The sequence below is a fragment of the Sinocyclocheilus grahami genome, unplaced genomic scaffold (genome assembly GCF_001515645.1).
Source record: "Sinocyclocheilus grahami isolate Dianchi unplaced genomic scaffold, SAMN03320097.WGS_v1.1 scaffold55.1, whole genome shotgun sequence".
Lineage (NCBI taxonomy): Eukaryota > Metazoa > Chordata > Actinopteri > Cypriniformes > Cyprinidae > Sinocyclocheilus > Sinocyclocheilus grahami.
This window is the reverse complement of record NW_015505234.1, coordinates 2,490,433-2,504,494: the sequence shown is the minus strand read 5'-3', so window position 1 is coordinate 2,504,494 and position 14,062 is coordinate 2,490,433. Positions and strand designations below refer to the sequence as shown.

The 14,062-nt window shown below is 36.9% G+C and overlaps 1 protein-coding gene and 1 long non-coding RNA gene across 2 annotated transcripts in view; both read right to left on the bottom strand.

Annotated features, from left to right (window-relative positions):
* LOC107583874 (lon protease homolog 2, peroxisomal) overlaps nucleotides 1-11,642 on the bottom strand; it is a 21,645-nt gene extending 10,003 nt beyond the window's left edge. The window contains exons 1-7 of the mRNA XM_016270226.1: nucleotides 11,355-11,642; nucleotides 6,805-7,039; nucleotides 5,679-5,810; nucleotides 5,443-5,565; nucleotides 5,192-5,355; nucleotides 4,412-4,506; nucleotides 207-462 (exon numbers count right to left, since the gene is read on the bottom strand). Coding sequence (XP_016125712.1) covers nucleotides 207-462; nucleotides 4,412-4,506; nucleotides 5,192-5,355; nucleotides 5,443-5,565; nucleotides 5,679-5,810; nucleotides 6,805-7,039; nucleotides 11,355-11,587 — 1,238 coding nt within the window. The 5' untranslated portion in view covers nucleotides 11,588-11,642. The remainder of the gene's footprint in view (nucleotides 1-206; nucleotides 463-4,411; nucleotides 4,507-5,191; nucleotides 5,356-5,442; nucleotides 5,566-5,678; nucleotides 5,811-6,804; nucleotides 7,040-11,354) is intronic.
* Nucleotides 11,643-12,498: 856 nt separating this feature from the next.
* The window catches only part of LOC107583776 (uncharacterized), a 2,486-nt gene continuing 922 nt past the window's right edge, over nucleotides 12,499-14,062 (bottom strand). The window contains exon 3 of the long non-coding RNA XR_001609067.1: nucleotides 12,499-13,368. This is a non-coding gene — a long non-coding RNA (uncharacterized lncRNA). The remainder of the gene's footprint in view (nucleotides 13,369-14,062) is intronic.

The window sequence follows — 14,062 nt, the reverse complement described above, 5'->3', positions numbered from 1 at the left end:
ATACATTTCTGCCATATGTACATTAACTGACAGTCACCACTGATAAGCTACCACTAAATATTGTAGAAACTTAATTGGCTGTAAAGTTGCTTTGCAATGATTTGTATGGTGAAAAGCGCTGTACAAATACACTTGACTTGACCATTTAGTGCCCAAACTGGAATAACCTACCTAACATTGTTCGGGAGTCAGACACACTCTTGCAGTTTCCACGGATGTCAGACTGATCACAGACTCCCCCCAAGGCAATGCGATGGAACTCTCGACCCAGAGTGCGAGCGATGGAACGCCCAACGCTGGTCTTTCCCACACCAGGGGGTCCCACAAAACACAGTATGGGTCCCTTAAGGGTGCTCTTGAGTTGCCGCACAGCCAGATACTCCAGCACCCTTCTCATCAGCTTCTCCATGGCATAGTGATCATTATCCAACAGCACCCGTGCCGCCCGGATGTCCAGGCAATCTGATTAGACAACAATGAAAGACACTACAGAGTTAAAATAATGCAGATACACACTACTGCTCAAAAGCTTGGGGTCAGTAAAATTAAATTTTTCAAAGAAATTAATACTTTTGTTTAGCAAAGATGCATTAAATTGATCAAAGGTGACAATAAACTAATTTTTAATGTTACAAAGGATTTCTATTTCAAATAAATGCTATTCTATTCAACTTTCTATTAATCAAAGAATCATGAAAAAATTATCATGTATCATGTATATTTACAATATTTATTTTCTATTCAAAATATATTTGAATAGAAAGCAGTTATAAATATAGCTGCAAGCAGCAATTTGGGGCCACGCACTGAAGGTGCAGCAAGCACTGCAACCACTGCAAGAACTACAAGCACAGCATGTACAGCAAGCATAACAATCAAAGCACATCACACTCAAAAGCTCTACAATGTGCATCTCAAAAGCACAATGCACTCTTAAGACTTTGTAAATAAATGCACTATATGTTATGTGCCACACTGGATTCGAACCCACAACCTGGCTCCACAACCTGGTTTGGGGCCTGTGGCTTAGCAGAGGCTGCCACTCAGTCGGCACCCTGGGCTGCTGAGGAGAGCTTTCAGTGAGAATGATCACACAAAAGCAGTACTTAGCATGCTGACCAGATTAGCATGCGAAGCTACATTATTATACTAACATTTTACCGTTAATCTGATAGCTGAAGAGTTACATTACATAGAATAGCAACTGATTAACATGTTAACAAATTACCACGCTAAGCTAACTAGCATAAAACAACAAACACAGGCACGGTCAACTTTGGAGAGGCATTTCTCAGGAACGGTAAGGAATATCAAAATTCTGCTCCGTCATTTCTACGTGGCTCAGTCCAAAGATCATCTGATCAACTGACTAATGTTAACAAGCAGTAGTAAATGTTGAAATTAACATTAGCTAAGATTAATAAATGCTGTAGAAGTATTGTTCATTCTTAGTTTATGTTAACTACAGTAGTTAACTAGCGTTAACTAATGAACCTCATTGTAAAGTGTTACCGGCGGAGTCTTAATGTAAGCTATTGAATGTGATCAGCATGAGGAGAGTAATCAGGTGACTAAGCTTCAAAGGTTAAAAAGTTATAACCTTTTGAAAAGTGAAATTTTAAGCTGGTGGTGGCGCTATAGAATTGGCCCTCGGGACACCAAATTTGGTCAGAGCACTATTAATGACCATCACTACAAGTGTGCCAAATTTCATCATTTTCCTACTTACGGTTCATAGAGCTACCATTGACTCCCAGTGGGGAGGAAGAACAATAAAAAGAAGAAAACTAACAATTACAATAATAATATAGGAATAATAAAGTAAACATACAAATGCAATAGGGGCTACAGCCCCTTCGGCCGGTATGTCAAATTGATTAAAAGATATCGCAATTTATGACAAAATTCAAAATGGCAGACAGGTGGTTCATCCGATCATCAGATGGTCTCCATGGATTCAGCATGACAAAAGGTATCCATCGACACCAAGATCATAATTTTCCGACAAACCGTTTAAAAGTATAGAGCAAAAATAGTCTTTTTCCGTATCTCATGACCCATAAGTGGCGCTTTTTCCAAATTAGGCATGTGTCCTCAGACCATGGTCTTGATGACACACAAGTAGTTTCGTGTCGATTGATCAAACTTTGGCCAAGATACAGTCTCTGAACCAATTTTTGGTCAACTTCCTTGAATTTGTGATGTCATGACTTTTGAACAAAAATTAATTTAAAAAATCTGTTCAGTCATTTCTGTGCAGCTCAGTCCAAAATTCATATGAGCCCATTTTTATAAGAATTGGACCAAATTTGAAGGAGGAGTAGCGAAAAATGGCTGCCACTGTAATGGGTGTAACATCTTACATCTTAATCATTTTCTTACATCTTACATCTTAATAATTTTCCTATGTTCCCTTCATAGGGATGCAATTGACTCCCATTTGTGAAGAATAATAATAAAGTAAACTGACGGTACAATAGGGGCTCAGACCCTAATGACATTTACAATAGGGGCTACAGCACCTTCGGTGCTTGGCCCCTAATGATAATATTTCGCAATTCTCCTTTTTTATTTAATTGAATTGATCAAATAAATACAGTCTTGATGAGCAAAATAAACTGCTTTCAAAAACATAAAAAAATAATTTACAGACCCTAAACATGTGAAATGTTAAAAATAAACAAGTTCAGTACAAGGGCTTAAAATACATAAATGATCAATTATTTGGTTATTTACTTTTCTTGTCATTAATTGATGATAAATTGACAATAAAATCCCTAAAATTATATAAGTAATATCACAGCACCATTGCTGCAGCCCTTGATTGCACGCATATTGTAAAAATTCTGTAAGGAATGCGAGTATTTTATCAAAGACATATGCATTTCCACTGCCTGATGTAATAAGATACAGACATAAATGCAGCTGTCTCATAAAGTAAACTTAAACTGGGCACAGAATTTTCTTTATGGTTCTCACAAATCATAGATTGTCTATTCTGCATTTACAGGAGAACATTCCTGTAAGGCCAGACCTCTCTATTCCCAGCGTTCATGCTCCGATCTAAACCACTAAATCAGTTTTCTTCTAATGCAGTTCCACCCTTGAGTGCTGACTGCTGAGCTTGAAAGACTGCGAAATGCACTTCATGTACATGAGACTTTCCCAGCAGAATTCCAGCCCCAAGGTCTGTTACACATCTAGCAAGGGAAATTAAGAGGTGTGTGTGTGTGTGTGTGTGTGTGTGTGTGTGCGCGCGCACACATTCAATCACATGCGCATGTTTGTTTGAGCCCTTCATGGATAGTCAGAGATCTCATTTCAAGGTAAGCTATAACCTTAGGATAGTAAGTAATGCATACACTTTTTTGAGTATGCCAGTAAGTAGTTAAAAATAGTTCCATTCCAGCACATGGAATAATTATAAAACACAGAACATGAACGAATATAATGGTATGTTTAATGCTTCTCAACATATGGCCAAACACTCTAGCTGTGCTTGGCAAGATAATTTGCTGTACTTGAGTTCTCAGAGTTCTCCATGTGGCCATGGAGAACATGACAAGAATAACACAAGTAAACAGCTCATATCACTCTCCAACCCTAGACTGAGAGCAATTCATTTCACAAAATGTGGTAAAAGACTCCCTCTACTGGTGGTTCCTTCAAAATGTTGTTGGATTAAATTAGTCATTTTATCTATTTAAATACACAAGTCAACTCAACTAAAAGCTAAATATTTAAACACATTTAACATTCTATTAAACGTTTTAAAAATAATTTATTATACATATACTGGTAACAATTACATAGGCCATTTAGAAATATACATTACCATTAAAAAGTTAGGGGATGGTAAGATTTTATGTTTTTATAAGAAGTCTCCCAGGCTCAGCAAGGCTGCATTTATTTGATCAAAAATACTGTAAACTGTAATACTGTGAAAATAATAGATTTCTATTTGAATATACTTTAAAATGTAATTTATTCCTGTGAGGGCAAAGCTGGATTTTCAGCAGCCATTACTTCAGTCTTCAGTCACATGAGCCTTCAGAAAACATTCTAATATACTGATTTGGTGCTCAAGAAACATTTCTTATTATTATCAAAGCTAAAAACAGTTGCTTGTGCTGCTTAATTTTTTTTTTTAAACCATAATTTTTTCCCGGAATATTTCAGCAATAGTAAGTTCAAAACAACAGCAAACTTAGCATTTTATAAAATATAAAATATAGTATAATATACTACTTTAAGGTTTGACATAAATATTTGTACTAATTAATAAGTGACCAACGTTATTTGTAAAATTAATTCCTGTAACATGAGGATGCATGTATAAATAATTTCAATTACATACAAAAAAATAAAATTAGTTAATTTTCATTTGTTTTATTTTATTTTGCTTTCTTACCTGTAGAGCTTTTGCTCCAGGGAAGCTCTACCATCATCTCCAGGTAGTTGAGGGTGAGCGCATATTCTGGCATGGACTGTGGCATCTTTTTTAATCTGTGGCCAAAAAAACAAAACAAAACAAAACAAAAAAAACTTTCTCTAAGATGTTGGGTAAATAAGGACGAAATCCTGGGAGAACCCATTTTGTCAGGGGGAGTCATTAATGTGTTATTAATTAAAATAATGCAAAGATAATGACTTAATTAATTGTAATACATTTCAAAACAACAGTACAGATGTGGGCATTTGTCAGTGAAAAGTCCCATGTTGTCTAGCATGTAGCTAACTATGAAATGTGGTTTCCTCTAAAAAATTACCAGAACGTACCGTTTTAGCTCCTTGAGACACACGCGCAGTGCTGCTTCCGGCATAGCCGCCATTTTGCTCCAGGGAAGCTCTACCATCATCTCCAGGTAGTTGAGGGTGAGCGCATATTCTGGCATGGACTGTGGCATCTTTTTTAATCTGTGGCCAAAAAAACAAAACAAAACAAAACAAAAAAAACTTTCTCTAAGATGTTGGGTAAATAAGGACGAAATCCTGGGAGAACCCATTTTGTCAGGGGGAGTCATTAATGTGTTATTAATTAAAATAATGCAAAGATAATGACTTAATTAATTGTAATACATTTCAAAACAACAGTACAGATGTGGGCATTTGTCAGTGAAAAGTCCCATGTTGTCTAGCATGTAGCTAACTATGAAATGTGGTTTCCTCTAAAAAAATTACCAGAACGTACCGTTTTAGCTCCTTGAGACACACGCGCAGTGCTGCTTCCGGCATAGCCGCCGCCTTCACTTTCTTCTCCAGCATAGCTGTGTCATCACTATCTTCGTCCTCCCCCTCCTCATCCAGTGAGAACTGACGGCCTGGGAATACACCACCTTTACGGATGGCCAACACCTAGGAGAAAGAAGAAGGACTGTGTAATAGAACAGGAAGTGTGGAGGAGGGTGTTGTGAGACAGAGGAGAAAGAGATGTTGGCCTACTCTCTTGTCATCATCAGGTCTGAGTTTCCGGGTCTTTTGCAGCAATTTGAGCCCCTCAATTTGTCTGGTGAGTAGGGGAAGAGCCTTCTTAAACCGTTCCTCCAAGTCTACCGCATCCAGCACCTGACAACAAACAAAAATATTATAATAAATGCATATTTAGTTTGGATAGCGTGGTGTATGATCACACTAGGCAAATCATTTATCTTGAAGAATAATCCTTTTTACTGCTGCACCTGCAGTTTCTCTTTGTTGGAAGTGCGGATCATGGAGGCCAGGACATCCGGCAGGGTTTCTTTAGGGAGACTGTCCAACAACCACCTGAGTTTAGCCACCACAGGTACTGACATGTCCAACATCCCAACCAGCTGGACAAAGAGAGACCAGAGGATACTGTCAATAAACTGAATGAAAAGCCTACATGCAATGAATCATCCTGTAGCATTTGGAAAAGAATGAAGCCTTTATTCATTCAGTGTTTAAATGCTGACTCACTGTATAGATGACTGGTGCCAACTGGGAAAAAAATAAATAAATAAATAAATCACATTCATCTTTTCTTCAGTCATGAAAAAAGTATGTCCTTGATTATAACTATTGATTATTGTTAACATCTCTGAGCAATATCTTTTTTTGAAAAAGAACCGTTTTATTTAAATTGTAGGCCATGACACAATAAATTTATCAGATTATTAAGTTAGTTATCATTGCTGTCAAAACAAAAGAAGTGTTTGGTAAAAGTAGGCCAGTGACCTGATTGGTTACTGGAGTTCTTTATTTATTCATTTATTATTTATGTATTTAGACATTTATGTTACAAAAGATTTCTATACCAAATTAATGTTGTTCATTTGAGCTTTCTATTCATCAAAGAACCCCGAAAAAAAGTAACATGGGTTTCACAGAAATATTAAGCAGAACAACTGTTTCGTTCACTGGTAATAATAAGAAATATTTCTTGAGTACCAAATTTGCATATTAGAACAATTTCTGAAGGGTCATGTGACATTGAAGAATATAATAGCTGTTGAAAATGTAGCTTTGCCATCAAAGGAATAAATTAAAATTTAAAATATATTAAAATAGAAAACCATTATTTTAAATTGCAATACTATTTCACAATATTGCTGTTTTTACTGTATTTTTGATCAAATAAATGCAGGCTTGGTGAGCATAAAAAACATCTTGGAAAAATATTAAAAGGTCTTAATATTATATCATATCATATATCATATTATACACGTGTATCAAATGAATAATATCTGTGATTTCAGGATGCTGTGGCAACAGCCTGGAATTTTTATAGACTATTAACAGAATCATATAATAAACACAAATGGACATTCCTTTACTACTACTGACCTGTACAGCTGCCTGATAGAACCTCTGTGACAGCTCCCCAAGCTCTCCATCAGCCTGATCTCCCTCTGTGTGCTGCTCCAGTTTGTCTAGCTGTTCCACCTTTGCCACGGGGAAGGGTTTCTCTTTCAGCAGCTGGGTCACACGAAAGCGACACAACCCCGTAATGAGCAGAGTGTAGTGCGGTTTCGGCCAGTTGCTGCCCACAACCTGGACTGCCAGTCCTGCTGTGCCAATACTGAGAAGACAGAAGTATAAATAAAGTAATGAGGCCTGAGTTTTGTTTCCTACCAAATCTAATTTGTGATACCTGAGTAGGTTTTATGCCAACCATGACATCTAACAGAGGCACACACATACTGAACAGTCATTATAAATAATAACAATACCTATATTAATCAACATTATCTCGTTTCAATTTAAAATTCTTCTACACATTGAAATTATAGATTAAAGAAGTTAAAATGTGAATGAGTTAATGTACAGATATGTTCTGCATAGAGGGAATATATCTGCACATCCAGGATGAGTGAAGACACATGGTGCTGCATATTGGAAAAACTGGCTGTGTGTTAAAACCTAGTGAGCTGCCAACCAAGTCAGCACTGTTAGTAATCAAAATTAGGCTTAGAAATACTTTCATGATTTTTAAAATAATTTTCACTGTTTCCCACACATATGTTTTACTTGGGCAGGCCACCCAAGAATATTTGGAGAAACATTTTTGCTTTTATTATTTTTATCCTTGATAATTTTTTTTATCTGCCTGAAATAATGAAACCATCCGCGATCCATTAATTAGTGGAAAATCTCCCCTCACTCTACACATTTCATATCTGCTCATTCTGTGTGCGCTAGAACCGTTTACTCTCGCTGACATTCCCACGTGGCATTACTGGTATTTTGGTTACACAATAAATTGTATTTAATTTAATTTCCATTTAATTCATAGTAAACTATTGTAGTTTCTGGCTGGGATGCTTCCCCACAGGAAGAAAAGTCAAAGAAGATTATTTGACACATATTATTCAATATATAGATTTTACTAGTATCAGTCAAATCTGTGTTTCATTCACTATGACAAAGCAAGGAGAAATCAACCATTTAAATGCTGTAATTTTGCATAATTTACAATGCATAATATGAGTATGTAATTAAATGTAATAGTAGCCTATGTAATTAAAATGATTTTCAATAAATAAAACTATTGTTAAAAATCCCATATTATTTGTTATTTGTCACATGTAGTAGACCATTTTTGTGCCTTGGGTAATGGGAGGATTTTCCTCAGGCTACCACCACAAGTATAGCCTTTTTCAAACCTGTGGGAAGCTCTGAATTTTATATCAATTGCTGGGGAGGATTTCTAATTGTACGGTGGATTTGGCTTTCTAAATTGCCATGCAGAGCTTAAACAGAGAAATTTACATTTACTATTAACAAACATTTTACTTTTAACATTTCATTACATTTAAATTACTTTTCCAAGCTTGGATTATATATATATATATATATATATATCATAGGTATACCTCAACTATGAGAGACAAGATGAGAAAAAAAATCCAGAAAATCACCTTGTAGGATTTTTAAAGAATTAATTGGTAAATTCCTCGGTAAAATAAGTATTTGGTCACCTACAAACAAGCAAGATTTCTGGCTCTCACAGACCTGTAACTTCTTCTTTAAGAGGCTCCTCTGTCCTCCACTCGTTACCTGTATTAATGGCATCTGTTTGAACTTGTTATCAGTATAAAAGACACCGGTCCACAACCTCAAACAAAGGTAATATTATTACTTTACTTATTACTTTCTGGCAACAGTAATTAGTTACACTACTAGTTACATTACTTTTCCTTCACGCCCCACAGAAGTTGTAATTGTGTATCTTCCCCTTCCCCATAAAATTCTTCTAAAATGTTACTAACAATATATTTCTGCCTCATCATTTGACCAAAATCTACATTGAATCACAGTCAGATGTTTTTACAAACACTCAATGGGGATTGATAGTGACTTTTAAGTAAAGGTGTTGTATTAATTGTCATGTGGAGCTTGAAGCTAATGGTAGCTATAATTTCACTGTTACCCAAATATGATTATATTTCATTTAGTATTTTGTCAAAAGAAATCACATAAGTTCATAAGATTTTTAATTATAGTAATATAATTTATATGGGGATCAGAGGGATGTGGGTGGGCAAGCCATGTAATGCCAGATTAAAGTAATGCCACAACTTACACATCTGTGTTCAGATCACCTTTCTCCTGACTAAATCAGTGTAATGCCAATATTACACTGATTTTCCATATTCCAAGCTTTCCTGACCAGTGATGGGCAAGTTACTCTGAACATTTAATCAAATTACTGATTACTCCTTTTAAAAGTAATCACATTACTGTTCTGATTACTTTATTTCAAAAGTAATTAGTAATTAGTTACATTACTAGTTACGTTACTTTCCCCTCCATGAAATCTCAGCATACACGCTCCCGATAAATATTTGTTATGAAAGCATCAACATTCACAGAACACTGTTGTTTTGAACTAAAGCAGCGGCTGCTGCGTGCATGGGTTGGATGGCAGAATGACAGCAAAGAGCGCTACATTTATAATCTCTAAAAGACACCTCAGTTCATCGCAATCTCACAAATCTCTGTTATAACACAATAAGTATGCACAATGCATCTTTCATAATGTCTACAATTCGTGTGTTATAATGGAAGGATTCATAAGCACGCAAAATTCAGCACTGCATTGCTCAACGCTGCAAACACGTGTTATAGCCTGAATAGATACTCTGCATACGCCTGCACCTGTTAATCGTTTATTATTTTATGTTAGTTCATGTTGCTTTTGTGCAGTAGATGAATAACAATTTATTTGTTTTAGATATTTTATGTTTAGATATTTCTATTTTGCGGGAGTCCCGTAAAATTTTAACAAACTTGTGGCACCCTACAAAATTAATTTTGTCACAATATTTGAATTTCTAACTTCGATATGATAATTTGAAAAGTATAGATATTCGGTACAACAGGGAAGAACTGCAGAATATAATGTCATACAGATATTTTTAATATTATTAAAAAATTGTGTCCATCAATGGTGCCAATCAGTAGGCTAATTTCTAATGAAGAGACCAATTTATATGACAGATTTTAATGTAGGATTTTATACATATGTAAATATTATTTAATTACCATTATAACTAGCTATCTCACAAATTTTTGCTCACTCAGTGTTTTTTTTATTTTACAGTGGGGTAATTTTGGTGCAGTAGCACGAGATTGCTTGATTTCAAACTTTGAATTGAATAAAAAATGACAAGTAAGCAGTCATTAATAAAATAAGAACAAATAAAGAAATTAATAATGATAGCACAAATAAAAATGCTTCTTAGTTTTTCAGGTAGGTCTAACAGTAGGGTTAAAATATTTTACTTTTTTATTATTTTTTACCAATTATGCAAATAATGTTTAGTCCTAGAAAGCTATTATTATCAGAACACGCGAGCATAACATAGCGGTTAGCAGATCAGTGAATGAAAGGGCAGCATTACCAGAGTTGCCCATATACCACACCATGTTACAACACAGTAGGGCTATTGCAAACATAAACAATACTGTACTACATAGATGTTTCCTGTCGGCTCGATTTTTGAGTGGACTTTGCTGTTCCCGATGAGCATGAACAGTATACGAGTGGAGCTGAGCGGAGCACACACGCATAGAGCGGATAATACGCAGAGCGTCACACCACGTGAAAGTGAAACCTGAGCTCATTTTCGGCAGCCGGACTTTCTATCTCTAATTATTGGCGACATCAGAAATGGATATTATATAATAGATGCTTTTTTGAACATTTTAGCAATTTAAAAATATTAAAAATATATATTTTTTACACGGCAGCCCGGTTGGGAAACACTGCTCTAATCCACTGGCACTTGACTCGACAGTGCGTGAGCTACATCCTTTTTACCATCTCTAGATTAGAAATCACTGGATTCTGTCAGCAATGTAACGCGGCAGTAACGTATAGAGACCTCGGCTTGTAACTATACTCTAATTACTATTTTGAAAATTATAACGCGTTAAATTACGCCGTTACTAAAAAAGTAATCAAATTACAGTAACGCGTTACTAAGTAATGCGTTACTGCCCAACACTGTTCCTGATGCACTGGTGACTTCATGTGCCTGTGTGAGTCGTGAAAATGATAAAAAATAAATCTAGGAATTATTGGATTTCAAATCAGTAAGGGTTAAGTAACTAGCTGTTTTATGGATGGTAACTATATTATTACTGAAATCGTATTAGTAATTAGTTACACTACTAGTTACTGCAAAAAGTAATATTATTACAGTAACTAGTTACTGCCCAACATTGTACATTATAAACTCAACTTTACAATACAATAAAAGTTACGCATTGCATTGTGTTATAAAGTCATAAATGACTATCGGACCTCCTTCAAATGGGTTTCATAACGAAACATTTGCATCGCACTGGATCTGCAGCGGGTTTGACAGTCTCTGACTGCACAGACCCACCTATGTAAGGACGGGAGCTCATCGCTGTCGTGCTCGGGGTCTCTGGTGTTAGGAATAACCCCGATGATGGTGCTTTTTAGCGAGGTTCCCTTCAGCAGTCTGCTTTTGACTAACTGCATGTTTCTCGCAGTGTCGACGCTGATTCTCATGGTCGAGCCCGGTAACAGCACTCCATCATGAGTGCACAGCAAAGGCAGTCGGCTGGGGATTTGAATACCACTGTTTGATGACATTTGCAGGGCTTGGATAGACGTTTAAAGTGTAAAACTAGTAATCGCAGTGAACGAGGGTGCATTGTGTTATAAAGTCATAAATGACTATCGGACCTCCTTCAAATGGGTTTCATAACGAAACATTTGCATCGCACTGGATCTGCAGCGGGTTTGACAGTCTCTGACTGCACAGACCCACCTATGTAAGGACGGGAGCTCATCGCTGTCGTGCTCGGGGTCTCTGGTGTTAGGAATAACCCCGATGATGGTGCTTTTTAGCGAGGTTCCCTTCAGCAGTCTGCTTTTGACTAACTGCATGTTTCTCGCAGTGTCGACGCTGATTCTCATGGTCGAGCCCGGTAACAGCACTCCACCATGAGTGCACAGCAAAGGCAGTCGGCTGGGGATTTGAATACCACTGTTTGATGACATTTGCAGGGCTTGGATAGACGTTTAAAGTGTAAAACTAGTAATCGCAGTGAACGAGGGTCCGAGGAACGCCTTCATCGTATGACAAACTGGGACAAATGAAAACAGGCAGCTGGAACTACGGCAGGTGCAGTAGGACAATCTTGGTGTGTGCAGACGGAAACTCCTACTTTTTGTGAAACCACGCGGAATGCAGCCAAATGTACACGGTGTTCTCTCTCTTTGTAGTGTGTTTGCTTAAGTATATTTTGGGGACGCGTTCGCAAAATCAGGAAAGTACGGGGAAAATTTGAGGCGGTCGGGACAAAATCTTTATAGATGGTATAGTTTTCTCATGTTTAGTTTATATTTTTTTAAAGTTTTAATCTAATTTTAATAATTTATTTCAGCTTAATTACTTAAGATGTTTCCACTGATATAGTAAAGCCAGCAGGTACTGTATGTGTGTGAAAAGAAACCAAACCCATACCTTAAAACAAACGGTACATCTGAACACGTGGGGGTGATAGTGAGAGGTTTATTTTCCAAGCCATGTTACAACAGTTACCAGAACATTCTGTGGCAGGAGTCCAAATAAATAACCTAGATTAAAATCTGTGTATAAAACATATGCAAACCTGAAATCAAACCCTCTTTATCACCTTAAAGCTTTCTATAGGAATACTTTGGTGCAATCTTTCAACATTTAACCAGCAGTAAAGCACAAAGTAAGGCGCCTCTGGGTAAAAGCAACAATGCCGACTAGGCCAGCAGTCAGCACAACATTTGCATGCAAATGATATGTGTTCAAAAGGAGCTCCACGTTATTTATAGATCTTACCTAAATCTTACCAAGAACATTTACAACGTGGCAATGATAATATACTTTTTTTGGCATACATCAAGGACAAAATATGTATTTTCCTCAGAAATATTATGTCACAGTGGCAAAGCCTTTTTTGGGGGAATTACCAATTGTAAATGCTACAGTGAAGAGTCAAAGCTGCTCCCCTCCACAGAGCACACACACAGTGCATGCATGATCATTTATTAGCAAAATACCACATAAATATGCAAGTAGGCAAGCAGGCGGGTGGATGGAGGTATGAATGTTCTGAATGATGGACAGCAATATCTGCAGGGTCAGTAGAGTGTCTTCCAACTGGTGTGATGGCTGTTGCATTTTTCCATATGGGTAACACTCCATAACTCCATATGGGAGGCAGTCAGTGACTTCACTAGGTCAAGAGGCACACAAGCATGCTGCGTGTCACTACATAAACCAGGTAACACCCTTTTACACCTACACCAGCAACACCAAGACAAGATCAGATCTACTTAGATCTGCTGCTATGTAGTTTTCTTCCCTTTCCTCCAGTTGAGGACTTCACAATCTAGAAATTAACAAAGAGAAAGAGCGTAGATAAGTGGTCACATATTTTGATGTCACATCTAATGTTGAGTTGCTCATTAGAACATCTGGATGAAATTATTCAGATAACCCTCAAAAGAAAGGCTGCTATTTTTTTGCTCCTCATAAAAAAAATTAAAAAAATAATGCCTATGTTGACAAATTATTTTCATGTTCAGGGTTACCACCGTAACAGCATTTCACAACGAATTGGTAGAAGGCATAGACCAGGCATGTTCAGGCTAGTAACAACATGTGGGCTTTTTAAAGTACTTTACATCCTTCAGACAACCTCAATGCCTGAATCATGCTGCCATCTCATTCATCATGGAGGGGATAAGGACGTTGATTCTATCCCCTAGCATTTATTCTCATTCACAAAGGCTCATGGTCAACCACAGACTCGCATCAACAAACGGCAAAAGTTTCCATCTTTTTGCTACGGCGTGTGTGAGCTGGGTTGCGTGAGGTTATCAACAAACATTTGGAAGACTGGTGGAAGAACGCTTCTTGAGGTTGGACTCTAAAATTCCCCAAACCTTTCCAAGTTGTAGCAATCATTAGAAGGACCTCAACTGTCTTACCTCAAACTCTCAAAATACCAATGAGTAAGTACCATAAACCCCCCCCCCCCCCCAAAAAAACCCCCCCCTAAAAAAAAAAAATTTAAATTTTTT